Here is a 27157-nt window from a genome sequence, read left to right on the forward strand (position 1 = left end):
GCGCTCCACTGGGGCGACGTCCGAGCTCCTCGGTATCGCTGCGAGCGCAGTGGGGAGGTGACACGACTGGGAGCGCTGGGCTTAGCAAAGGCTGGCTCCAGGAGAACGGTCGATCCTGGCGTTTCCGCGGAGCGCCTGGCTAAGAGGCCGTTGTTGCATTAGCTAAGCCTGGCTTCAGGGTCCGACCAGGTAACCAAACAAGGCTTGGCTGCATCCAGCAAGCCTGGTTGGGTAACCAAACACACCCATAGGCCCTGTTGCATTCAGATGAGTATGTGCAGCAGCTTTAACGTGCCATTTTACATATAAACAATCAGTATTGTCAAAACCTGACTATAGGGCGTTTTGCACACCGACTCTGTTTCCCACAGCAGATCAATCTTCAGAGTTGCTGTTCACAGCATTTTCTCCTTGTACCTTATTTTCTTCTCGTAGATCATATTCAACAACTAGACCAAGATTATCAACAAACTTGTGGTACACCTGGCACCCTGCACACTGTTTGTGCAGTGTATGTTAGTAGAACATAAATTTACAGCATGCGCAAGAAAACATAAATCATACAAATGTGAGGAGTAGGTCTCATAAAGTGATCCAAAATGAGCAAAGCAGTAGGTCTGGAGTTTGCACTTGCACATAAATAAAGGCGCGGAATAAAGTTTACCTGAAGAAAAACTGTCCCTCTTTCATAGGCTACTCTGTTTATCAAGCGTTTGGTCCTTTCACCACATGCATTGCATGTAAATTGAACAAGCAAGCTTCTTCTAGGAAGCTTTATATCAATAGTCGTTTCCTGGAACATCACACAAACAAAAGTTACATATAGGACATTTGCTTCCTGAAACATCACAAAAAAAAGTTACATATAGGATATTCTGGCATACAAACTATACTTCTGCTGTTTGCCGCTTCACTATTCAATCTGCCACTGAATTGAGCAGCACTTATTCATTTTCTGAACCTAGTTTGTTCCTCAATCAGCAAGAAATTTGTTACTTTGTTTTTCATGCAATAAACCGCTGAACTATATATAAACTGCAAGACCTTATCATATTATTTCTTTTTCATATTTTCACACATCACATTGTTAGATTGATCTCTAATCTCAAACTGGGGCCAACGGCCCAGTTGGGCCTTTGATCCGCGCCCTGATCGGAGGCGCCCAGCCCACTATGGTTGAAGGGCCCCTGTCACACTGCGCAATAAATAGATGTGGGAGTCAGCGGCTCAAGTCACGAGGTTCGTCTGAGCCGAGCTCCCCACCGACAAACCCTAAACCCGATCTAGAGGGCGCGCAGCCAGTGACGGGAAGCCACCAGCCGCGCCGCCAATGGACTACGTCATCCGCGGCCACTACACTGCGCCGCCACCCGTCTTCCCCGACCGTCGCTGCCCTAGCGCAGACATCGACTCCATGGCGGACGTGAGCAGGATCCTTCCTCCACTGCGGTGTCAGGTTTGACACGTCCATCTTCTACCTCTCCCTTTCTCTCGTTCTACCTACTGTTACTGCACTAGGAGACTTTCTATGATTCATGATACTATTCAACAGCAAGTACCTGGCTAGATCTATGCTTCTAGTGATCCTATAGGTTTAACAATGGTACCAGAGCTTCGTTTAGGTATAGATCTAGCTTATCAGTTTAGAACCGTTCGGATCTAAGAAAAGAACAGAGGTTCATCCGAACCCTAACCCGTCGGGGAACAAGAACAGTACCCTAACCCGTCGGGGAAGATGAATAGTGACTCCAGTGAGTCAAAACTAGCCAGATTCTATTGAGTAGATCTCGGTATGGGTACAAATAGAAAAGAAAAGAAATCAAATCAAAGAGATGAACCGAATCGAATTGGGAAACGAAACCCTAACCCTAGATCCTCAATCGGTTGAATCCGAGAAGAACAAAAGAAAGAACTCAAATCAGAAGGGGAAGAAGGGGAAGGGGAGGCCTACCTCGCTGCTGCCTCGCCGGCGCGCGGGGAGAAGAAGACCGAGCCGGGGGCGCTGCTCGCTGGGCTCTGGCCAAAGGGGCGCCGCGGCTAGGCCGCTCGACGGCGGCGCACTCACCCGCTGGGGAGCGCGCACGCCGGCGAGGGGCCGGCAACGGCGCCAGGGCTCTCTGCTCGCTCTCGTCGTCGTTTGCTCGTCGCTCGGGCGATTCAGGGCTGAGAAGGGGAGAGAGGAGAAGGCCGAATGGCCGCTAGGGTTCGGGGACCGCGGCCGGGAGAGGGTTTTGTTTGGCCGAAACGACCGGACGGCCGTCGGATGAGATCTAACGGCGATGGAAGAACGGGCCAACTCACGTCCCATGCGGGCGCGTGCGGCCGCGGCACTTTGCCGAACCAGGCCCACGTTGTGGCCTGGGTGCGGCCAAGCGCCGCGCAGAATAGTGGGCTGAGCCGGTTTTGGCCGGTTTGGGCCGAGAAAGGAAGAACAAGAGCCCGGTTTCGTATTTTGCTTTTTCCAGAAAAACTGAAAAATAGAAATTGGCTCAAAAGAAAATAAAAAAAGTATTTTTTCCCTGTGGGTAAAATTCAAGAAAATGAGTTCATTTTTTTCGCTGCGTATTTAAAGTTGTTATTTTCATTATTAAATTCGAACGAACCGGAGAATTTAATTTAAAAAATGGATATGTTTTTAGTTTATTATAATATTGTTATTATTCTGACCAACGTTGATTAATGGTAATATTATAATGTTTTGTCATGCATTAATTCTATTTCTGCCCAACGATGATGTAGAATTAGTGTAGAGGACAATTGTATGTTTTAATTTTGACCAACGTTGGAACTAAGACATGCAGTTGTTATTATTATGTTTATGTTATCACTCTATATAATTGTGTTCTCAGGTGGAATACAACTTGATGGGTTATATCACAGAGATCCCCACTCTCAAAGGTGATAACTACACGGAGTGGAAGAAAAAGATTGACCTGGCCTTTATCTTGGCTGAGGTGGACTAGGGTAGTCACCTTACCGTGTCCCACTGAGCCTGTGGCACTGGTGAGGGAGACAAACGAGGCTGATGCCGCTTGGGTAACCAGAGAGAGGGATTTTGGATCCCAAAAGATATCCTATGACCTTAAGCATAGGAAATAGGGTCACTGTCAACAAGAAATGTATGGTTGTGATAAAGAACACGATTGAACCTGTAATTGTGGGCTCAATCCAAGAGTGTGACACCGTCAACGAGTACCTCGATAGAATAAAGAGTTAGTTCACTAAGCTCTTCAAAGACATATGCTACCTAGCTGATAAAGCAGCTGGCGACAGAGAGGTACTCTGAAAATAATGGCATAAGAGAGCACATACTAAGGATGAGCAATTTGGCATCCAAGCTAAAACCAATGGATCTGGCTCTCAAGGAAGAGTTCCTTATCCATCTGATTTTTATTTCCGTGCCAAAGGACTTTGACACTTTTGTTGTCAACTACAACATACAACCCGAGAAGTGGGACATGAAGAGACCCATGGCTATGCGTGTGCAAGAGGAGGAGAGAATAAAAGCTGCCAATGGTGACACTATCAATTATCTGAAAGACAACAAAAAAAGAATACTAATGCTAACTCCTTCCCAAAGTCAAAGGGAAAGGGTCCCATGCTGCATCAGCTCTAGCAGAACAAGTTCACAGTAGAGAAAGACCAGTGTCTCTATTACAATAAGACGGGACATTATAAGAAAGATTGTCCCGACTACTTAAAGATGATCATGACAAAGAAAGGTAAGAACATTATTACGTTCATAAATGAATCCCTGTATGTACAGTATTTGAAATCTACTTGGTGAAATAACTCAGGTGCAACTGTTTATGTTGCTAATTCTTTATAGGGATTCCGTTCAATGAGGACAACATAAAGAAGCGAAAGACACAGTTAAAGTTGTAAATAGAGTCCGAGTAGATGTCGAAGCCGCTGGCGATCTTTCTCTAGAGCTTGTTGATGGCTTCACACTTTTACTTAGAGATATTCTATATGTTCTCTCTTTACAGAGAAACTTGATTGGTGTTTCATGCTTAGACAATGATGGATATAATTACCATTTTGGGACAAATATAAGATAATATTTAATAATGCATGTGTTGATATTGTTATCTTACAAAATGAGCTTTATTTATTATCACTATGTAATGAAGTGAATGTTGTATGTGAAGATAGGGAACGTTGCGTGCGACAATGAGAATGTACCATCATTTGTTGATGTAAATAGAAAACGAAAGAGAGCTCATGATGCGTTGTCAAAATTATAGCACTGTCATTTAGGCTATATTTTGAGGAGGAGAATAGAAAGACTAGTTAAGAATGATATTCTTTCTTCATTAGAGTTCTCAGATTTAGAACAATGTAGAGAATGCATAAAAGGAAAGTATGTAAAGAAAATTAAAAAAAAAGATGTCAAACGAAGCGCTAGGAAATATTATAGATTATTCATACAGACATCTGTGGTCCGTTTCCTATAAAGAGTGTGGATGACTATGATTCGTTCATAACATTCACAGATGATTACTTCCCGTTATGGCTACATTTATCCAATCAAAGAAAGAACAGAAGCATTAGATAAATTTAAGATATTTAAGACAGAAGTTAAAAACCAACACAATTTAAAGATTAAGATAGTTAGGTCCGACCGTGGAGGAGAGTACTACGGTCGACATACCCCATATGGCCAAGTTTTTGGACCTTTTGCAAGGTTTTTACAGGAGAATGACATAGTAGCCCAGTATTCTACACCGGACGAACCTCAGCAGAATGGAGTAGCTGAAAGACACAATCGTACCCTAATGGATATGGTGTGCAGTATGATAAATTACTCCACCTTACAGTTGAGCCTATGGATGGAGGCATTAAAACCGTTATTTATATTCTCAATAGAGTACCAAGTAAGTCAGTGCTCAAAACACCGTATGAGTTATGAACAGGAATAGTACCCTCACTAAACCACTTACGTATGTGGAGAGTCCTACTGAGGCTAAAGTATTTAACTCAAACATTAGAAAGCTAGATCCCAAAACAGTAAGTTGTCATTTCATTGGCTACCTAGAATAGTCAAAAGGTTTTCATTTCTACTGTCCAAACAGACATACAAAGTTTACGAAAACAAGACACGCAGTCTTTCTAGATGATGAAATGATGAGGGGGAGCATGGTAGCTCAAGAAATTGACCTTGAAGAAAAGAGGATGTATGCGCCCACTTCGATGATTCATGAGCAATTTTTTTCACTACCTGCTATCGCTGCACCAACAGTGCAAAATACTGTGGTGCCAGCACCTTTTGTTATTCCGCCTGTGGCAACAATGAATGACGATGAGGAACATGTTCTTCAGGATCCTGTAGAACCTATTGCCATACATGAGGGAGAGCAACAACAGCCTCAAACAGAAGATGTGCCAAATGTGGAGGCCCCTAGAAGGTCTCAAAGAGTTAAAAATCAGTTATTCCTGCTGACTATGAAGTATACAACACTGAGGAATTTCAAATGAAGAATAATCCCAACTCATTTGAAGAAGCCATGAGAAATGATCATTCATCAAAGTGGCTCGAGGCCATAGAAGATGAAATAAAATCTATGAATGCTAATAAAGTTTGGGACTTGAAAATAATTCCTAAAGGAGCCAAAACAGGCTATAAATGGGTCTATAAAATAAAACTTGACTCTCAAGAGAATATAGAGAGATATAAAGCGTGACTTGTTGCAAAAGGCTTTACGCAAAGAGAATGAATTGATTACAATAAGACATTTTCTCCAATCTCATATAAGGATTCCTTCAGAATCATAATGATATTAATGACACATTACGATTTAGAATTATATCAGATGGATGTAAAGACGACATTTCTCAACGGAGATTTGAAGGAAAATGTTAACATGACACAACCGAAAGGTTTTGTCATGGAAGGAAAAGAACGAATGGGATGCCGCCTAAAGAAATCCATTTATGGATTAAAACAAGCTTCAAGACAGTGGTACTTAAAGTTTGATCAGACAATAAGAAATTTTGGGTTTAAAGAGAATGTTGAGGACAATTGTGTCTATGCAAAGTTTAAGAATGGAAAGTTTATCTTTCTCGCCCTGTATGTCGATGATATCTTTCTTGCTAGTAGTGATGTCAGTCTACTACTGGAGACAAAGAAGTTTTTGTCCTCAAGATTTGATATGAAAGATCTTGGTGAAGCCTCGTTCGTTCTAGGGATCAAGATTCACCGAGATAGAAGTAAAGGGGTATTAGGACTGTCACAAAAAACATACATAGAAAGAATCTTAAAAAATTCAGTATGTACAAATGTAGTCCCTCACCTGCTCCTATAGTCAAGGACGACAGATATAGGGAATTAACAATGCCCTAGGAACTAATATGAGATCGATCAAATGAAAGCGGTTCCATATGCTTTAGCTGTCGGAAGCTTGCAATATGCTCAAGTATGTACACGCCCTGACTTGGCATTTGTTACCGGGTTACTTGACAGATTCCAAAGCAATCTTAGAACAGAACACTGGAAATTAATAAAGAAAGTCTTGCGTTATTTGCAAGGAACGAAAGACCTCATGATGACGTATAGAAGATCTGATTCACTCCATATAGTGGTATATTTAGATTCTGATTATGCAGGAGATGATAGAAAATCTATGTATGGATATGTATTCACTCTCGCAGGGGGAGCTATTTCATGGAACAGCTCAAAGCAAACTGTCACTACATCGTCCATAATGTATACCGAGTTTGTAGCATGTTATGAGACAACGGGGCAGGTGAACTGGCTAGAGAAGTTCATACCCGGTTTGAAGGTGGTTGACGACATCTATAGACACTTAAGTTATACTACGATAATAATCCGGCAGTACAGTATGCTCACAACAATAAGTTAAGTGGTGCTGCCAAACACATTGACATAAAGTATTATGTTGTGAAAGATAAAGTCCGGGATCAAGTCATAAGTCTTGAGCATATAAGTACCGAAAAGATGCTCGCGGATCCGTTTATAAAAGGCTTACCACCCAGCGTGTTTAGAGAACATGTAGCCAGCATAGGTTTAAGGGAAAGCCTATAATTCCTGGATAAAAGAAGGCCCAAAGTTAAGTATCTATTTCAGAACAGAGTGGTGTGTTGTAGAGGGCGCACAGCCAGTGACGAGAAGCCACTAGCCACGCCGCCACCGGACTACGTCACCGCGACTACTGCACTGCGCCGCCACCTGTCTTCCCCGACCGTCGCTGCCCTAGCGTAGACATCGATTCCATGGCGGACGCGAGCGGATTCTCCTCCACTACGGTGTTAGGTTTGACACGTCCATCTTCTACCTCTCACTTTCTCTCGTTCTACCTACTGTTACTGCACTAGTAGACTTTCTAGGATTCATGATACTATTCAACAGCAAGTACACGGTTAGATCTATGCTCCTAGTGATCCTATATGTTTAACACACATATGTATGCTATCAACCTACCAAATTTGCAATATACAAAATGTTTGTCTTTTGAATGCCATAGTATGCAAGAAACCCAAGCAATGAAAGACCTACAAGAAATGTACACAAAGTACAATCTCAGTAAACAATTAGCAATTTCAAATGAACGGGCGTGTTCATATATACAGTTTACTAAGCCAATCAGCCAATGGACAAAGAAGACATGGTGCCAGAAACCCACAATTATTCTGACAATAGGAATCATTAAAGTTGATATAGAATAGCTAGCACCCTACATCAACGTATCAGGCTGAATCTCATCAGTTATCCAATTTCAATAAATAGTGGTCCAAAAGCCTAAGCAATTACTGTTTCCCCGTCGCTGGTGGCTACCCAATCCAATCCATTCCCTAATCGCCTCCGCTAAATAATTCCAAGGAACATGGAGCATCCATAACCCAGACCAATTCACCCCTGACAATCATAGAGAGGAAGGGCAGAGAGTGCCTAACCGTTGGCGACGGCACCGCGTCCGAATTGGCCTCGTCGGAGGAGGAAGCAGAGACAACGAGCCTCCTTGGACGGTACGAAACTGCCAACCTGCGCGAAGAGAGACGAGCTTAGACACCCGCGAACCGAGCCGAGACGAGAAGAACGAGCTAGAACGGAGCGCACCGCGGTGCCGACGCCCTGAACTTCGAGGAGGAAGCGGCAAGTGACACCCGAGGAAGAGGGGGAGGCTTCCGGCGGGTCGAGGAGGAGGTCCGCAGCCCCGCCGAGCAGCAGCCGTACCCCGCGGCCGTCGTCGCCATAGCCGCCTACTCGGCTGCTCCTGCTTGGATTCGCTTGCCTGTCAGCGAGGACCGAGGGGAAAGGAAGAGAAGAGCGAGGGTGAACCAGTAACTGGGCCGCCCACCGTAGCCCAGGAAAGGTCCGTTTGACACACCTCCCCCCGCACCTGTTGGCTAGTTGAGAAAAAGTCAAACATTACCTCCCTTAATTTTCATGCAAATCCGTTTTTCCTCCCTGAACTCTAAAATCGGACAAAACACATCCCTCAACTTTTATAACCATTCATCTTACCTTTCTGGCCCTGTTATAAGCAGTTTTGAAGGCGGTTTTGTCTTTTTCTTTTTTATTTATTTCGACTAAATGTTTGAAAAATCACAGTAAATCATAAAAAAAATCATAAAATGGAAAATCTAATTTTATTGAATCCACATGAGTAGATCTACACAATGAACATATAATATGGTATGCTTTAATACAAAGTTTTTGTTGTGGCTTTAGATCTATGTTTTTCTGTAATTAATTGGAATAATCCATAGTTGCAGTTTCTATGGTCCAATTGTGATGAAATTTTTATGGTGGGCTAATTATTGTATGATTGAACTGTAATAAAAATTTCATACTCATGGGATCATGTATAGCTTAGTTATAGATTTATTTATATTTAACAAGCATAAACCTAAATAAAATATATAACTAAGTTATACATGATCCAACGAGTATGAAATTTTTACTACAAATTAAGCATACAATAATTAGCCCACCATAAAAATTTTACCACAATTGGATCATAGAAACTGCAGGTATGAATTATTCCATTTAGTTACAGAAAAGCATAGATCTAAAGCTACAACAAAAACTTTGTACTGAAGCATATCTATATGTTCACTGTGTAGATTCCAACAAAATTAAATTTTCTATTTTATGATTTTCATGTGATTTACTATGATTTTTCAAAGATTCAGCCGAAACAAATAAAAAAAGAAAAAAGACAAAACCGCCTTCAAAACCACTTATAACCGGGCCAGAGAGGTAAGATGAACAATTTTAAAAATTGAGGGAGGTGTTTTGCCCGATTTTAAAGTTCAGAGAGGAAAAATGAACTTTCACGAAAATTGATAGGGGGTAATGTGGACTTTTTCCTGGCAGTTGCTGTTGCCGCAGCCCGCAGCGGCCATTCGAATTGAGTCTGCGTTTGGCCTCTCAGCCCCTCTCCTCTTGAGTTCCTCGTGGTTTTTAGTGATTCTGCGTTTCTGTCGTCCCGTGCAACGCGACGAGATTCTGGCCGTGATACATGTTCCGGTCGTGCCTGAGTCTGAGTTAGTGAGTCCGATGCTGACGGTGGTTTCCTTGCAGCTCATGCGCCAGCGCCAGCGCCACCGGGCTTGCCCGTGCCCTCTCCGGTCTCCGCCACTCTCATCGCACATTCGCACTCGTTGGCCATCTGCCGCCCCGTCCCCTGATCCGAGAAGAACCTCCTCGCGTAATTATGCATCTGATTCACCATTCACGTACCCAGCAGTGCTGCATTTCTAGTCCAACAAACCACACCAGAAATACCAAGTTTTGTACTCTATAAATTTATGGCATCAAAGCCTTATTCTGAATCTCTATCTACTCTTTTAGTTTTATATGGACAGCTCTGGATGCATTTGGAATTGTGGGGAGTAAAAAAAATGACCTACTCTATACCAGGCTACCAGCCATGGATACATTTGGAATTTAGCATTACAACGTATGCTCTTCTGTAGTCCTCACTAACAACACTGTTGCGATGTAGCAGCGTGAGCACAGGGGAGCTGCAAGGAACCTACGAAAAATTTCCAAGCCTCACCACCTTTGGCAGCTGTAATAGAAGATCAGAGCTTCTTCACCGTTTCTTCCACTGCACGTTCATAGTACCTCATTCTCTGTGTAGCTTCCACTGCACTGGTCAAAATCCTTCTTGTCAAATGCCTTCTGGAAGGAATCAGACCAGGTTTCAAGCTTTTCCTTAATCTGGAAAAAGGAATAGAAAAAACTATGATCCCAGAAATCATTTGAAACACTATCATGATCCCTGGTTATGGTAACTTTAGTCAGAGATCAGAACCTGAGATTGGATCTTCTCCAGGATTTGAGAATCACTGGCATCGCTGACAGCTTCCCGTATCTCCATCATCTGCAAATGATTTATTATTGATTTATAGAGAACATCCTCATCTTCATTTCGTGCAAGTTAATGGGAAAAGATGTATAAAAAAATCATTTGTGTTGTTGCTATATTCATCTCAATTCAGAGTTCATTCATTTTTGTACTTTCCATAGATGTTTAACAAATTGAGGGTGTGTTCCAATCGTTTCAATGTTGTTCACAGTTATAAAAAGATATATGAAATTAGAAGGATGATTATATTTACTGCATGCCAACACATGTATTCCAAGATGAATGAAATTACCTCCGTAAGAAGTTCTGGATCATTGATAGTCTTGTCTTCATCGACATGTATCCCCACGAGTTTCAACTGCCAAAAAGTTAGTACATATGAGATGCTTCCAAAGATGAGTATAATGCTTATGTTTATTCATAGTGGAGAAACTTCCGACAGAGAAAATCAAAGGATGTAATTACCACATCACTAACAAGCAACACACCCAGCACAAAGTTGTGATTATTTGTTACTCTGTACTTCTTTTCATGTACACATAGGTGAAGGGTCAACCAGACAACTTCAAAATACATTAAAACGAGATGAATCTAAGCATATGTGTTTCATTATTACACATCACTGAAATTTTTAAGCATTGCTGGATGAACTCACCAAGTACAATGCCCTTGATAAAGGTTTGCTGAGTGTGCGGTACGCATCAATCACAAGTGCTGACTGCTCCGCAGCATAGCCCCTCTCTTTCTAAATAATAAATATAAGCCATTCAGAAGTAATTTAGAGAGGTTAACATTAAATATGGGTATTTCTATGAATGCCAGATGGACAGAAACCTCAGATTTCGAGTGAACTAGGTCAGGATGTAACTTCTTCTGCCAGTCCTTGTACTTCCCTTCCAAGTTATTATCCTTTATATTATATTCTCTTTTTCTGAGGAAACCAACGAGAAAAAACATCAGCATCATATGTTCAGTGGCACAGAAACATTACAAGAAAGTAAAAATGGGAGAATCTTGAAACATGTTGAAGTTTCATTAGCTTTTAATAAGCGTAGAACTAAACAAACATAAGTTTATGAACAAATCTCCAGATAAGTCAATCAATAATTAACTAACTACGGTAGGAATATGGAAAATATCATATTAATACTTAATAGCATGGAGCTGACAAGGATAGAAACAATTGTGTCTAATTGCAAAAATGTTTGGCAAACTGATATTGTGTCACAAAAAGTACACATTAGAGGCAAAAGTGCATACTCTGTTAACTCAGTAAAAGTAGACTATGGATTGTCAAGTATATATGTTCAAATAATGGCCCAATTCCACACTTACAACAACCTTTCGTTTTGGAAACATACAGATTGCACATAAACTAAAAAGAATTGTCTTATCAGGGTCCTATAACTTAATAACATCACTTTCCAGATGATTCACAAGAGCTACAGCACAAATCAACCTGCCAAGAATGCCATATGGAGTATAAAGCAACAGACAAGGGTGTCACATTCTTAAGTAAACCCAATGGTAACTGACACTCCCCTCTGATTGAAAAAAAGTTTTATGATCCTTGGCAGTTAAACATTTACACAATCAATAAATAAGCAATCGTGTGGATTGATGGCATAAGGTTAATGCTATTAGATTTATCATGGAAAATAACTGCATAGCTTTATTTAAAATGACAAGCTTAGGAATGTTATCAAAGGATCGTCTTATAGAGCATGCTGATATCATATACAACTTATATTTGGATTAGAGCGAATAGTTGATCAATCCTAGCCACACATGAGTGAAGTTCTAAGCATCCGTGTAATGAAACACTAATAAGACACGTGTTTATCCTTCTTGTTTTATGGGGTTCTGGTCTTCTGGATCCTTTCTTCATCGTGCTCAAGGGGGGAAAACAACACTAAATTTCATCCCTAATTTCCACGATTTTCACTGCAGAGCATAACAGGGCACACAAAAATACATAGAACAATAAGCTGCAATTCTGCAGCGCAAACACTACAGCTCCAGGATGCTAGTGTTACGATTGCAGCAAGTCCTCATTAATCAGCAAACAGAGACTTAAATTGCGAAGGCATCGCATCATTCAGCATCAAACCCAGAATTCGGAGTAAAACCTATGAGCACCGAATCTGCAGCCGCAACGTAATTCAAAGGCTCGAGATTCCCGGAGCTACTCACAGGCCAAATATTTGGAAGTAGTCGACGGCGGGGTCGACGGGCTGCACGCTCCTGCAGGACCCGCAGGAGAGGAACGCGCCCGTCGCACCGCAGCTCCAGCACGCGCCGCCGCCGCCTGACTGGTTCGACAGGCTCCGGAAGGGAGCCCCGACAGAAGCGGAACCCCACAAGATTCCAAGATTGTGCTGGGACAGGGGAGAGCAAAAGGCGGGGGAGGATGAGGCGGTGGGCATAGGAGGCAGCGGGCGTCGATTAACGCGGCAGCCGGCGGCGGCGGCTGCAGCGAAGGTGGTGGCGGAGCGGCCCGGCTCCAGCGCGGCGCCACATGGTCTCTGGCGGTGCGGGTTCGGGTGCCGTGCGGCCCAGGCAGATGCCCACGCGTCTACTTTCTAGAAGAAAAATGGTCGAAACTAGGGCAAATGCTCTCAAATTGTTTGGAAATCAACGGATTTTCAATAATGACTAGCGCGTTACCAAGTTGATTGCATTTCCAAACAAACAAATTCTACACCAATAGAAAATTGACTAGGCTGATTCACCCGCTCAGCTGCGCGTATAGGGGGACGAAAAGATTGAACAGCACCAAACAGCAGTCGAAACCTGGAGAAGCAAAAAAAAAAAAGGAAAAAGAACAGGGGCCGTATCCCGGCGGAGAAAAAAAAAGAACGAAAAAAGCAAAAAAACAAAAAGAAAAGAAAAAGTGAATAGTAGCAGAAGGGCTGATGAGGCAGGGATTCTGGGTGGTTAAAGGAAGTGTGTGTACCAGGGTAGAAAAAAAAGAAAGAAAAAAGCAAAAAAACAGAAAGAAAAGAAAAGTAAACAGTAACAGAAGGGCTAAGGAGGCAGGGATGCCTGGGTGGTTAAAGGAAGTAGTTATTTATGCTTATGCAGCCGAAAAACATATCAAGTGTGGCTTTGCATCGTCAATCACCAAAGGAGTTATAATGTCCTTTCCAATAGATCGAGGATCATAAAATGACTCTCACTACGTATATTGATCTACCGCCCATTAATATCTTTTAATTGAAGCGGAGAAGAAAAGGCAAGAGACTCTCCGTATATTTTTTAATTGCTAGGAATATAGATTTTAGTGAAAAAAATATCTTCTAACAGTCTCTTTAATTGCTTATCTAAATATAGTCATTTTATATTCTGAAAATTCTCGCTAGCAAAAGATAGAAAACGATAATACCTCTTTAGAGTGCAAACATGATATAGAAAAAATTATTAGAGAGTGAAAAGATATAGAAAACGACTTTACACAGATGACTTTCTAAATGACGATTTAAAGAGTGAGCTTTATAAACACTTTTAAAATGCTCTAAGTCAAAGAGTGGTTTATAAAAATTATAATAAGACGGGTCCACCTATCATCTCATAGGCCATGTTCGCTTCGCTGAAAAAACAAGTCAAAACAGTGTTCCCGCTGATTTATTGTGAGAAGAGAAATACTTGTTCTAGCTAAAAAAGAGCTAAAAAATACGGATTATAAGATAAACTGAATAGGGCCATAGAGAGCACCGGGCATACAAGTGGATACATATATCATGTGTTTTCTGTTTTAATACAACTAAAATTAATTTTTAAAGGCATCTTTATTTTTATTTAAAGATGGTTGTATCTAAAGCTACCTCTACATAGCGCCCCAACTAACGTGCCATCTCAGTTATTTTTATTTTATGGGAACCTAAATTATCAAAGTTATGTAATGGTTGTCACATGTGTACTCCATAAAATTTTGTACGACGCTGGTAGATTTCACGGTTTTGACGTTTTATAAGTCATCATCGAGTAGGTACTGTCTCGTGAAGTTGAATCAGCGCCCGACCAAAAGATTCAGCAATTACTCAACACTGTAAAATCAAAAGCGTTCCTTTGCGTGCAACTTGGATCCAGACGTGAATTGTTTCTGCCAATGTACTGCATTGCATGGATACATGTGGAAAATAATCTGACAATGGCTCCGTTTGGATCCTTTACCAAACCTCGTCTCTTCTTGCCCCGTGGCCATTGGCGGATCCAGGGGGGGGGGGGGGCTGGGGGGGGCTGCAGCCCCCCCCCCCGGGAGAGTGATTTTGCCTTGATATTACTGTAGAAAAAACGTGATTTCATCGTTAATCTTCGACATTTGTTCTAAATCTCTATTGATTAGCCCCCCCTGAGATGCTCATCCTGGCTCCGCCACTGCCCGTGGCCAACGGCTCCTCGTACCGGTTGGTCGGGATGTCTAGTCGGCACTCTCGCGTGCAGAGTTCGAGTATCCACGGGTACGCTCGCTCATCTGTCGGATTTAAAAAAATCCTCTCATTTGTTCAGAGTTTTTCAAAGCACAGGTTAATGGATCGGTCCACTTATAGGGTTTCTGGCCCCTATGTAAGGGCGGAGCATGAGGTTCGGGGATTTTCTCAGCCTGTGTGAGAATGTCTTTTTCCTTAAGCACAAAGTTGCGAGGGTTGTCTGCCCACCGTAGGCCGAGTTTTTTTTTCTTGCTCAGTGAGGAAATATAGAAGAACTAAGGGTTTGCTTGGATGGTGCTTGGCAGGCAGCTGAAGAGCCAGGCAGCAATGCTGGCCCCATTCGGACGAAAATGGAGCCCTGGAATCAGTTGACTGGCCAGACAGGCTTCGTTCAGCTTACTCCGTATTCGGCTTTTTTTTCAGTCGAAATAGTATTTTTCTCTCGTACCAATTCAGTTAGAACAGTGTTTTCAGTCAGTTTCAGTCAAGATTCAGCAAGCCGAACGGGCAAGTTCTCAGAGTGCAAACCAAATAACTCCCTGAGTGTTTGGTGGAGATGCAAGCTGTTTTGGAGCTTGTGCTAGCAAGCAAAATCTTCGTCTTATCATGCTCAGTCTACCAAGTTTGTTTTAGAGTCTGCGCTAGTGAGGCAAGTCTATGTGTGAAACCAAACACGTACCTTAATAATGGTGGGTCATTTTAATATTCTTTTTAGTTTTTTTATTTGATTTTTTCGTTAGCTTGTCCAAGTTTAACCAATGCAATAGCATGCAAAACTAACTCGTACACATAACAACTTTATTTTCATCATAAAAGTCTTGTTGCAACACGTATGATATCTTTTATTTACTCTATAAATACATCATTTATGTAATGGAAATGTTGTGTGCTGGATCAGCTCAATAGACCTTCCGCGTCCGTCCCTTGAGTTGCTCCTGTTGCCCACCTCGTTGGTCCACGCGCTACTCCTGTTCCGTCGCTCGCCCCGCCCGACCACGCCGATAGGCGCCGCCAACGCAAGGAGCATTGATCAGGCCAGCCCTCCGGCATCGCCTCCTACTACGGCTACGGCGCCTTGACACAGACGCTGGAGATGGTCGCACCGGATACGATGCACGTTGCAAGTGTACATTTCAAATGTTTAAGATGCTTTAGAGGTATGTTGCAAGTCTTTCATATGGATGTTGCAAAAGTAGATCATGATGTTGTATATATTGTAATGGTTGTACAAGTATGTTGCAAGAGTCATCTCCAAGGTTTCATCTGTTTTTGAGACGTAGGTTGCAAGTGTGTTTATCTGGATGTTGCATATATTTCACACATATGTTGTAAAATATTTTATCTAGATGTTGCTTATGTTTGCAATGGTTTTCAAGTGTTTTGCAAGTGTATCAGACGCATGTTTTAAGTGTTTCATCTGTCTTCAGACGTATGTTGTAGGAGTTGTATCTAGATGTTTCAAAAGTAACTTAGGTATTGCACACGGGATGCACGTGGGAAGCAGGAGAGGGCGCGAGCAGCCCTGCGGCACGGGCCCTGCGTGGGCACGAAAAGGAGGCGCGGGCGGGAAACAAATCGCCCTAGGCAATGGTACCGTCCGACTGATAAGTATCCGATCGGATGTCCGAACGCCGGTAATTCCGTTTATCATGTAATATAAATCATAACCGTATTTCGATATAAATCTAAAATAGCGCCTTGTTTAGATGCCACCAAAATTCCAAGTTTTTTCACTCTCTCTCCATTACATCAATTTTTAGCCGCTTGTATGGAGTATTAAATGTAGGTAAAAAAATAACTAATTACACAGTTTAGTTGGAAATCACGAGATGAATCTTTTGAGCCTAGTTGGTCCACGATTGGACAATATTTGTCAAATAAGACGAAAGTGGTACTATTCATCGGGTTGAAATTTTTTCAGCATCTAAACGAGGCCTAGCATCAATTTTAGATTACAAGAGTATAAAGACATTATTGGGAAATGAGTCGAATGAATTAAAATACGCTGACACCCCCGTTTGGATGTATTGTGCCAGCCGAATGGCAGGCGTTTGGATATTCACGGAATCACGTTTTTGAAACCTGTCCCAATTCCAAGAGACCCGCGCGCTCAATACCGAGCTCCCGCCCTCGGTTTTGGCTGAAAACGCCGACGCCCTACGCTTCCTTCCCCTCCTTTTTTTCTCTACACGTCCGCGTTGGGTGAGCTCCTTCTCGAGCAGCCGCCCCCCCAGAGACTGCGGTGGGTCGTCGGACGGACCTCGACGGCGGCGAAGGTAACTCCACCATCTTCTTCGTGCCTGATCCAATCTTATATTCTCGATTTGTAGGGAATCTCTCTTTGTTCCTCTCAATCCCTCCCATGGCGCTCCAATCCTCTCCCTCCAGTGGAGCCCCTTCCTCTGCTGAAAATCCCGCCCCACCTGCCTCCTCCCATGGTTGCGTCGCCTTCCCTCCTTACCTCTCTCCTATGGCGCCCCCTCCTATGCAGCATGTCCGCTCCTTTCGTCCCCCTCCCTCTGCGTTCCCTCCCCTCCCATGGCGCCCCCTCGTGTACAGCCAACACATCCCTTATTCCCATCCACTATCCCTCTCCCATGGCTGCTCCCTTCCCCTCTTCCTCTCATGGATTTCCCTTTTCTCCCTCCCATGGTGGTTCTCCTCTATTTTTATTAACCGTACAACATGAGCAAGGCCAAACTTGCTGATCATTTCTCTAATTCTGTAGGTAAATCACAGGGGGAGTAGTAGAATTCTACAGTAATCAATCAAGCGAAGGTAAAGTTAAACATATCTAATTTTGGGTAATGTGCTCTCTTTTTTGCTCTACAACGTAGACATCCAAACGGAGCCGCTTTCCCGTTCAACATCGTGCTCCCCCTCTTTTTCGAGGAACCCCCGCGCGCGCTCTGTCTCTCTCTCTCTCTCTCTCACCCAGCCTCTTTGGCGTGGCCTTTATTCCAGGCTCCCAGCGGCTGGGACTGGGTGAGCGCCGACGCCGTCCTACGACAGTTGCCCAGGTCTTCGTCGGGCCCTTTGCCGGCGACGAGCCCCACCAGGTATGGCCACCCCTTCCATTCCCTTCCTGCTGTGGGAAACCGAGCACCCCCAAACCTAATTTAAGTTATTTGTATTCGGATCTAATCTAATTACAAGTGTATACATGTAACATACTGTTCCGAAGGAAAAGTAAACTCTGAATTTTTTGTCCAGGGTAGAATTTTCTGTAAACCACGAAATGGCTTTTGCCGCAAGGCTGAATCTGAGAATGCAGAAAGAGATTAAGCTCCTACTGGATGATCCACCCCATGGGGTTTCTCTTAATCTTTCTGAAGATGACAATGTCTTATCATCATTATCAAGTATTGAAGCCAGTATGTCCTTTTATATTCTACTATTTTTTATTTACTTTTAATCGTCTCTAAATTTTCACTGCAACTTTGTATGCTGATCCCTACTCTTTAAATCAAGGAATTGAGGGCCCTGAGGGGACGGTTTATGCTAATGGAGTTTTCATTCTGAAGATACAAATTCCTGAAAGGTGCATCTTCTTTAGACATCAAAACCAAACACCTATGCCTCACTGAAAAACGAGAAGAGAACCTCACCTGTATCCCCCTATAATATCATTTCTGATATTCAAACTTTTGTTGAGACGCAGGTATCCTTTTCAACCACCCAATGTGACTTTTGTTACTGCCATTTATCATCCCAATATTGACAATGGAGGACGCATTTGCCTTGATATTCTGAATTTACCCCCAAAGGTAATCAATAGGAATTTCGCACATGCTCAATGATAGCTTAGAAATCTCAGAGATTCATATTCAGTTGAAATTTCAGAAACTCTTATTCGTAACCACAGCAGTCTTTGTCATTGATGATGATGTTGTTGCACAGGGAGCCTGGCAACCGTCACTCAATATTGCTACTGTTTTGACAAGTATTGGCTTGCTGCTAAGTGATCCAAACCCGGATGATGGGTTGATGGCTGAAATAGTAAGAACATTTCAGTGACAGTTGCAGTATGATAGTGGTATACTGATACATAATGCACTTAAGCTCATCATCCAACTATGTTTTTTTTTTCTGAGACAGAGTCGAGAATACAAATACAACAGACAAGTTTTTGACATAAATGCTCGGTTATGGACAGAGAGGTATGCTAGTCCTGCTGCTGTTGGTGCTAGCGCTTGGGGTTCTGTAGATGCTGGTGTCCTGGTAAAAAAGCATTGAAGTTTCATTTTGCTAACTTTGTGTTCCGACATTATAATATAACTCTTGATATTTTATTGAGGGTTTGTTTTTTCTTTCTGAAATTTTAGGCACAGAATACGCAAATGGAGGGCACAAATAACCTGGGATCATTGCCAAATACTTCTCAAAAAGTTTGTGAAGGGAGTCAAAGGAAGATGCGGTTACTGGGACAAAAGTTATCACTAAAGTCTGAAAGATCTGACGAGAGTATGAAAACTGTCAAGCAAGATCCAGTTGCTAGCCACTTACCATCCATGGCAGGATCCACCTATCCCAATGCTTGTTTTTCTGATGCTTCAGGCAGACAGAATGATACATCAGAGAACATGTCTGTCAGTACTGCTAGTGGAGTGGTTTCAAAAGGATTTGCAGTTACCTGGCCAGTCTGTCAGCAAGGCAATAAAAAGGATTTGCAGTTACCTGGCCAGAGTCTTTCTGTTACCTCAGAAGCCCCTTGCAAAAGCAGTGATGGCAGTGATATGTTACCTAATCATCTTCCAACATATGCATCTGGTGCTAAAGATCACGCCATGCAATCTTCTGATGGCATTTTAGAGAATAGTTTGGCAAGGAGAATTGGTGGATCTTCAGCTAGTGCGTATAAAGCACCAGAAGGAAACCGAAGGAATATCAGAGCACTGAAGTTGTCACTGAAATCAGTAAATCCTGAAAAGAAAAATGATGATCAAAATGAAAATATGGCACCAAACCATCTGTCTTCACAGTCAGGATTCAGCAATTTGCAGAAAAGACCCTTAGATGCTGTTTCAAGGAAAAAGTTCAGTGGGGGTCCTGCACTGGTTCAACAGAATCCTAACACTGAACAGCAACTGTCAAACACTAACATGGTATCAAATCAAGAGTGCAATCAAGGTCTAAAGATGCAACGTAGGAGGCTGTCACTGAAATCTGAGCTGCCTAGAGTGGACAATGCCTGTGAAAAGGATTCTAAGCCACCCAATCATCCCCTAAGCGATAAGAAACTCAATGAACTGCCATCAGCAGCAGCAATCCCCAAAGGTGAGCCCGTGGCACCCAATGAACTCCCATTGTCGGCACCAGCAGTTCTGAAAAGTCAATCCAAGGCTCTTGGCTTTGCTGGTGGACAGAAAGACTCCAGCTCAGACAATTCCTCCGCCAAAGAAAACACAGTTGCCATCGAGAACGTCGTCGTTTCAGATAGTGAAGACAGCGCGGACGAACGTGAAAGGCCCCCAAGATCAAGGCTATCATTGATGCGGAGACGATTGGCTGGAAAGTTCTGAACCTAGTGTCACCGCAGAACTATTTCTATGCTGCGTTGTAAATTTTTGGAAGACGAGTATTCGAATTTGCTCAAGTAAAATCATGCTTGTGTTTGTGGTAGATCATGCCCTATATGTTATAAGTGTTAGACAACTCTGTCGCCCTACAACGTGGTGGGGGATGATGCTCTGTTTGTGGTGGCATTCCTTGTGTTGGTAACAAAATTTGAAGAACGATTTTTGCCTATGCAATTCAGTTTTAGCAGCTGTGTATGTAATCTATAATGCATTCGACCAGTATTGGTGGTTCTATTTTTTTAATCAGATGTCTCCGAAGGGCATGCACAGTATATAATGGATTGGCTTGCACAAGTTGACAAGAGCCTTCACCTTCTATGGAGTAGCTAATTTTTTACGCTAATAATCTCATTTTGCGCAGAAAAAGCGCTCGGCTAGTAGTACTACATTACCCTGGCACCAGTTACCGAAGAGACGGCGGTTCCGTATCTCCGTAAACTGTCGCACGGCGCCGCTCGTGGGTCTATTCCCTGCGCAACCACCTCCACCGGCGCCGTGCTCTCCGTCCCGGCACCGGCAGCCGCCCGTCGACCGCCGCCCCGATCACCGCCCTCAGCTCCGACAGCGGCCTCCGCCGCCCACGGTCGCTGCCCCTGGCGTCCTCCGCCCCCGGCCGCGGCGCCCCTCACTTGCGCATTTGGATCGTGCGTGCGCCTCTCTCCGGCCCTCCGCCGTCCAGGACTCACCGCCCCGGCCCCGCGTTGTCCACAGTACCTGACCTAAGCAACTGCCCCGTTCTTCCATCTCCGGGCGCAGTACACTCTATAAGCCATGGCCACTGGAGTGATGTGGTCCTTGTACTTGCTTGTGTGCTTCCAGTTCGGTCCGGCACGCTCGGAGTCGCGGGTACTTCAGAAGCTCGACACCGGCGGCGGTGGCGGCGAGATCGGTGAGGCGGCCTCATGGCTTGAATGATTCTGCGTTTCTACCGTGCTGGTACGCTGACAGTTTCCCTTGCAGCTCGCGCGCCGGGCGCTGCCCGTGCCCTCTCGTCCCCTTCCATCGCGCACGATGGCCGCCTCGTCGCCTGCTCCGGGAAGGACCTCCTCGGGTTCGAACCCAACGGGTCCTTCGCCTGGATCGTTCCCCTCGGCCACATGTGCAACGACAGCATCAGCCCTGTATTCGAGGGAGAGCAGGTAACCCACCGTTACAAACTAGGTGGCCCGTGCGTTGCAACGGGAGACAAACAAAAGTTTTAACGCCAACACAAAGAGGAGCACTCATTCAGCACAGGGCACAGCAAGCGAAAAAAGAGACATGCATGTCCTAGGAAATGCTGGCTTGTTTTCCTTTCAAGCGAGCCCATGAGAAACCATCTTTGTTTCATTACAACTATCATATCTGATAGCTGGGCAGACTGAAAATTGACTTTTACAAGAAATCAGGAATGTACGGGTGGTTTTTTTTTCCAGGGCTATCAAAAACTCATCAACCACTATTTATTATATCATCATACCGTGCTATCTGTTTTCATTTCATAAAAATGTATAGATGACACAACAATTTTAATGCATTGAAAATTATTGAAATAAGTCTGCAAGACAAAGGGGTTTCCGCGATCATATACTTCCTCATACAACAACTATCATCTATGTACTGCTAGAGATGTGTAAGCACCATATACAAATCGTAACCTGGATGATCTCAGGCTTTATGCGGTGCTGGTAAATATTCCACACTGGTTTAAATCATCATAAAAAGATTTATCAACTGTATATATATATCAGCATCTCAATTTCTGGAAATACAATCTAGCGTGGTAGCCTTTATATTTCTGAAGCACTTCCTCTAAAGCACCATCTTTCAAAAGCATCTCTGCAGGCACCTAGGACTAGGAGGATCTGAACTCAGTCAGGGTAGCATGCTTGATCTCTTGTCAGCTGTAAACGAAGAAGTAGAATTAAGAAGGAAAAGAGCCCCACATGGTAGGAAGAGTTATAGCACAATGGTGTAGATCGTACATTCCTACTCCAAGGCTCAGCAAAAGGCAAGTAGTCAGATGCTGCTAAAAGAGTCAAAGATCATTGTAATAGACCTGCTGGATACACACAGACATTTAGGATCACATCGATAAATGCTTCACTGTAGTTTTGAACCCTGGAAATAGTTGTAGTTCAATTAGAGGTACATTTATGATTGACCATACATCCACATCTGATGAAATAGCATATCTGCTACTGGTGTGTGCAAAAAATAAATGCAAGCAATCTGTCAGAAAGGAAAAGGTGTATACTATACATACAACACGAATCAAAGGAAATATTTGATTTTGTTTTGCCAGGGGCCAATAGCGAACTCAGTTACATCCATTTTGGCAAAATATGAACCATTTGTCGAACAACAATTTAATTATTGTTATGATAGACACAGCAACTTTATGGGAATTCTACAAAGGCGGTGGAGGAAGGAGATGATACAACCATGGCAGGAATGCACAAACCTGGGTTGCACAAATTGATGAACGATCATTTTGCACATGGTGCTTTTATCAACCTGAATATGCACCCAGCAACACTTGCACCTGAAACTGCATTAGGGTGTCACAAACAATTGAAACCATTTTGGTACACAGGTTGGCCCTCTTAAGGTTTAAGTTCAACGGAAACTTTCTAGAAATCATGACTGACATGGAATAGGATGTACCTGTTTCTTGAAGCGGGTCTAGATGGAACTTCGTATAGTTGGATAGCATAATACTGTATCACAGAGTCACTGCCATTTAACACCAGCAGAGATACATTGTTAGTATATATGAAATGCAAATCCTGGAATCTAATCTTCTCCTTTTTACTGAGGAAACATGAGCCGATGAGCGTGATATCTGATGGTCAGTTGTGTTGGACTGTTGGCTCTTGTCTGTTCAAATTAATTGTGTGGGTTGTGCTGCAGGTGTATCTGGTGGCAGATGACAAGGTCATAAAGGTCACGCCACAGAACATGCACACTGCCGAGCCAGCATTGGAGGTTTTCTTCAGCCACAATGCGACGTCAGGGAGGTCCGAGGAGATCATTGGCCTGGCCATCAGTGGCAGCTACTCGTCTCTCTTCCTCACCATCAGAAAACGGGGACTATTCGCCTTCTCGCTCCGAGGCGAGCTCCAATGGAGCATTGGGCCTGCACTTAATTTGTTCGATTACCGTCTTGGCTGCAAGAGAAACGTCTCTGGCTGCTATTTCGATTCAGCTCCTGTTCTTGATCAGTGCGAGGGGGCACTTTATGTAAGGCCCATACCAGTGCATATTATTATGGTTTACACTTGCCATAGTTTTGTCCACTTTCTGTACTAGCTCATTGTGCAACAATCATGTTCTTACAGATATCGAACACTGAAGGCCAGCTCTATTCCCTATACATTGACAACCGTGGGATCAGATGGATCCAAGACTTGAGTTCACACGGCAAAGTGATGACAGTTGCACCAGGAAACAGTGCGTGCCTATACATCGTCTTTCCACGGAAGTCTATCGTGGTGGGGATTGATGTTTCAACAGGAAGCATTTCTTGGACGCAGAATATTGGTCCAATCAGTACTGAGAAAAACTTACCAACTGTCGATTCCAATGGTAAAGAAATATCTTATATCATTATAAACCGGGCCATATTCATTTTCTAATCATTTTCAATGAATTTCACTGTATCAATAGTATTTTTCTGTTCCGCTATTCTCTTAGAAGAATTAGTTTAGTCGGTTATCCATTCTTCTTGTTTGCTACAAAGTCATCAATTTGCTATCTCAAACAGTTTTGACCACACCTATGTACTAGTTTGCTATATGCTGTCCTTTTCTATTCGAGTTTGCTGTATACTTCAGTTATGGTAATATTTTCAATTTATGTAACAGGTTGGATGTCAATTGGTTCGCTAGATGGGACCCTCTACTCGATTTCTCCTGATGGTGACATGAGAAAGTTTCTTGCAAAAACAGCAAATGATTCAGTGATTCATGTAGGTCCAGTCCTTGACTGCTCAGGATTTTCCATGTATGTCGCTAAGACCATAGTGGAAGGAAAATTAATCCAGACAATTGGTGATTATACCTATGTATCGGCGAAGAAGCCATCATTCATTTTGTTCACGTTGTTGGCTCCGGCAACTGGAACTATTTACTGGACTGGAGAGTATCCTGGTTTGTTCCTTTTTATGCCTATATAAGTCATTTTGAAATGGCAATGCCATTCTTTTCGTTGAAAGTTATATTGAATATCACATGAGATATTGATTGTCTTCCAGGGGAATCATCAAATTTGCTGTCCAGTAGTGATCTGAATGACTTTACCATAGACGAGACTGTTGTTCTAACTCTTCTATCTGCAGCAAGTAAGTCCTTGTATATATATACTGGAATTACACATCTCAAGTTAATTGACAGTGTTCCAAATCAACTAATCTGCAACAACTTCCTCTCCTGAAATTTCTAGAGACAGGGATCAGCAACACCACGCAGTGCTACACAAGAAGTATGTTTATCTTATGCATCACATTTGTTTGTCGGCATAATGTGGTCCTGACTTCCTTGTGTTGCTAGGGCAAAAGATTGCTTGGACTTGCAGGCAAGCCAAAGCCGAGTTTGTGCAGGCTGATCCAGGTGAAGTTCAACTGCTTCCCCATCTGCTTTTGTTTCAAAATTACGCCATTACTGACTGAATGACTTCTGTCGATTAGGAGAACCTAGCTATGTTCTATTGTTGATCTTCCTACTTGTGGTAATCGTAATACAAGCTGTAGCCATTTTGTTTTGCTGCATCTTTTGGAGGAAGAAAAGGCTCCAAGACAATGGATTGCAGAAGTTCCTGGAGAAGAGGGTATGCACACTGGAACCTGTGCTTATCCTCCAATTTCATATTGTTCAGACTTTATAGCTTCTCCTAGACCTCACTTCCATCTCCTGAAAATGCAGCGCTCACTTCACAGCAAGAGGAGAATCTTAGGAAAGAAGATCTCGGAGCTCGAGCAGAAGGCAGCTGAAGATGCCTCGTCAAATGAAGCTTTGGGACAGCTGGGTGAAATGGTGAAAGCCAAGGAAGGCGTGGAGAGAAAGCTGTACGGATCATACAGCCTTGGCAGGGACGAGCCCGGCTTGGAGCAGCAAGGCTCCTCCTTGCCACTGTACCATGACAAGTACAGGAGTCATTCGTTCCACAGCTCACAGAAAGAGAGCATTACGATTTTCAACATGCTAAGTGATACTTCTAGTTCAGAGGATGGTACCAGTAGCTGCTCTGATGATAGCGAGAGTTGCAGTGGTACGAGCTCTGGAGAAATGGAACTGGATGAGTCTAAGTCAGCAGAAGAATGCTGGGCCTTCCGACACTGCAAATGTTGAGGAGGGAGTCCAACATGAACTAGAAAAACAGCACCAGCATTGCAGCGCCCCATAACCCTTGTTGCTGGAAGGATCAGAGCTAGAATTGATTGCAATTCGTAGTGTAAGGAAAATGAACTCTTGGCCTATTTACTTTGGATTTTGGTGTTTGATGACCAACACAACCAAATTGGACTAATTAATTTGTAAGTATTTGTTTTATAGTGCAATAGGGTGTAAGACGTGACTTGGACGAAGGCGACGTGATGATCCGATGATCAACACCATAAGCAAGACCTTAGGAGCACAAGAAAAGACACAAGATATCAAGCAAAGTCCAAGCACGAAGATAGGAACCAAGCCGGACGCAAGATCGCGAAGAAACGAGCTCACAGAAGGCACAGGACGCTGCACAGGACGCTGCACCGGACGCTGCACAGGACGCTCCAATCAAGCAATAGCAGAGTCAACAGCAGCGACAGGACGCTGCACAGGACGCTGCACCGGATGCTCCGATGCACAGGACGCTGCACCGGACACTGCACAGGACGCTGAGTGCCAGAGTCCGGTCAATCATCAGTAATGTTCCAGAGAGCCGTTTTCGTGATCGGACGCGTCCGGTCATCATTGACAGGACGCTGGTCAGAGTCCGGTCAGTAGCAGAAAAGCGGGATTTCGTCCCCAACGGCTATTTTCTCAGTGGGGCTTATAAATAGACCCCCCAACCGGCCATTTGAGTAGTGTGGAGCTGAGGAAACATACCAAGGGTGTTGATACACCATTTTAGTGATCTCTACTTGTATATTGCTTAGTGTTTTATTAGGTGATTAGCATAAGTGCTTTGCGAAGTGCTTAGGTTGATTAGACCACCGCTTATGCGCTTGCTCTAGGTGTTTGCCTAGTGTTTAGTGAGGTTTATACACCTCTTGCCACCCCGTGCTTGCGAGCATAAGTGTTGTACATCGGAGGGGCTTGAAGTCTTGCGAGATCACACCAACCGCGTTTGTGGTGTGGTCGCCACCGTGTACTGGAGGGAACAAGGCCCACGGCGTTTTCGGCCAGAAGCTTGATAGTGAAGACGGCGGTGAGCATCCGGGAGAGGCTTGCCGAGAGGCACATCGGAGACCCACTTGCGCGTGGGGAAGGCCCAAGGCTATCCACGGAGTTACCCGACCGGGAGCTTGGCCCTTGTGAGGGATTTCTTGCGAGGGGCTCCAACGAGGACTAGGGGAAGCTTGCGCGCTTCTCGATACCTCGGTAAAAATACCGGAGTCGTCGACGAGAGTTTGCATATCTCTATCTTGCTCTTTAGCTTTATTTACTTTGGATTTTGGTGTTTGATGACCAACACAACCAAATTGGACTAATTAATTTGTAAGTATTTGTTTTATAGTGCAATAGGGTGTAAGACGTGACTTGGACGAAGGCGACGTGATGATCCGATGATCAACACCATAAGCAAGACCTTAGGAGCACAAGAAAAGACACAAGATATCAAGCAAAGT

The 27157-nt window shown here is 43.5% G+C and overlaps 4 protein-coding genes across 7 annotated transcripts; 2 read left to right on the forward strand and 2 right to left on the reverse strand.

The window, feature by feature from the left end:
- Positions 1-232: 232 nt before the first annotated feature.
- On the reverse strand, positions 233-8306 carry LOC136456211 (uncharacterized). The gene is made up of 4 exons (XM_066455999.1): positions 8078-8306; positions 7915-8002; positions 665-793; positions 233-498 (listed from the first exon to the last, which is right to left on the reverse strand). The coding sequence occupies exons 1-4, from the start codon at positions 8212-8214 to the stop codon at positions 376-378; spliced, it is 477 nt and encodes a 158-aa protein (XP_066312096.1). The 5' UTR covers positions 8215-8306; the 3' UTR covers positions 233-375.
- Positions 8307-9748: 1442 nt separating this feature from the next.
- On the reverse strand, positions 9749-12986 carry LOC136458472 (iron-sulfur cluster co-chaperone protein HscB homolog). The gene is made up of 6 exons (XM_066458408.1): positions 12531-12986; positions 11172-11268; positions 10993-11082; positions 10630-10695; positions 10284-10352; positions 9749-10189 (listed from the first exon to the last, which is right to left on the reverse strand). The coding sequence occupies exons 1-6, from the start codon at positions 12761-12763 to the stop codon at positions 10085-10087; spliced, it is 660 nt and encodes a 219-aa protein (XP_066314505.1). The 5' UTR covers positions 12764-12986; the 3' UTR covers positions 9749-10084.
- A 4149-nt stretch (positions 12987-17135) lies between these two features.
- LOC136458473 (uncharacterized) lies at positions 17136-20546 on the forward strand. Of its 4 annotated transcripts, none has more exons than XM_066458410.1 (9): positions 17136-17419; positions 17496-17545; positions 17732-17826; positions 17981-18141; positions 18239-18308; positions 18429-18534; positions 18668-18766; positions 18866-18988; positions 19093-20546. In XM_066458410.1, exons 4-9 carry the CDS (start codon positions 18006-18008, stop codon positions 20287-20289), a joined length of 1731 nt encoding a protein of 576 aa, XP_066314507.1. In that variant the 5' UTR covers positions 17136-17419; positions 17496-17545; positions 17732-17826; positions 17981-18005; the 3' UTR covers positions 20290-20546. The 4 variants fall into 4 exon arrangements, with proteins under 4 accessions (XP_066314507.1, XP_066314509.1, XP_066314506.1 ...); XM_066458412.1 differs by having other exon boundaries at positions 17408-17545; positions 19093-19231; positions 19325-20546; XM_066458409.1 differs by having other exon boundaries at positions 17408-17545.
- Positions 20547-20919: 373 nt separating this feature from the next.
- On the forward strand, positions 20920-26394 carry LOC136458474 (protein GAMETE EXPRESSED 3-like). The gene is given in 12 exon segments (XM_066458413.1): positions 20920-21235; positions 21307-21485; positions 23239-23568; positions 23667-23913; positions 24192-24476; positions 24581-24667; positions 24769-24807; positions 24876-24935; positions 25013-25152; positions 25248-25643; positions 25645-25776; positions 25878-26394. Coding segments are annotated over 11 exon segments (1965 nt in total). The 5' UTR covers positions 20920-21117; the 3' UTR covers positions 25729-25776; positions 25878-26394.
- Positions 26395-27157: the final 763 nt, after the last annotated feature.

Source organism: Miscanthus floridulus, chromosome 6 (genome assembly GCF_019320115.1).
Source record: "Miscanthus floridulus cultivar M001 chromosome 6, ASM1932011v1, whole genome shotgun sequence".
NCBI classification, from domain to species: Eukaryota; Viridiplantae; Streptophyta; class Magnoliopsida; order Poales; family Poaceae; genus Miscanthus; species Miscanthus floridulus.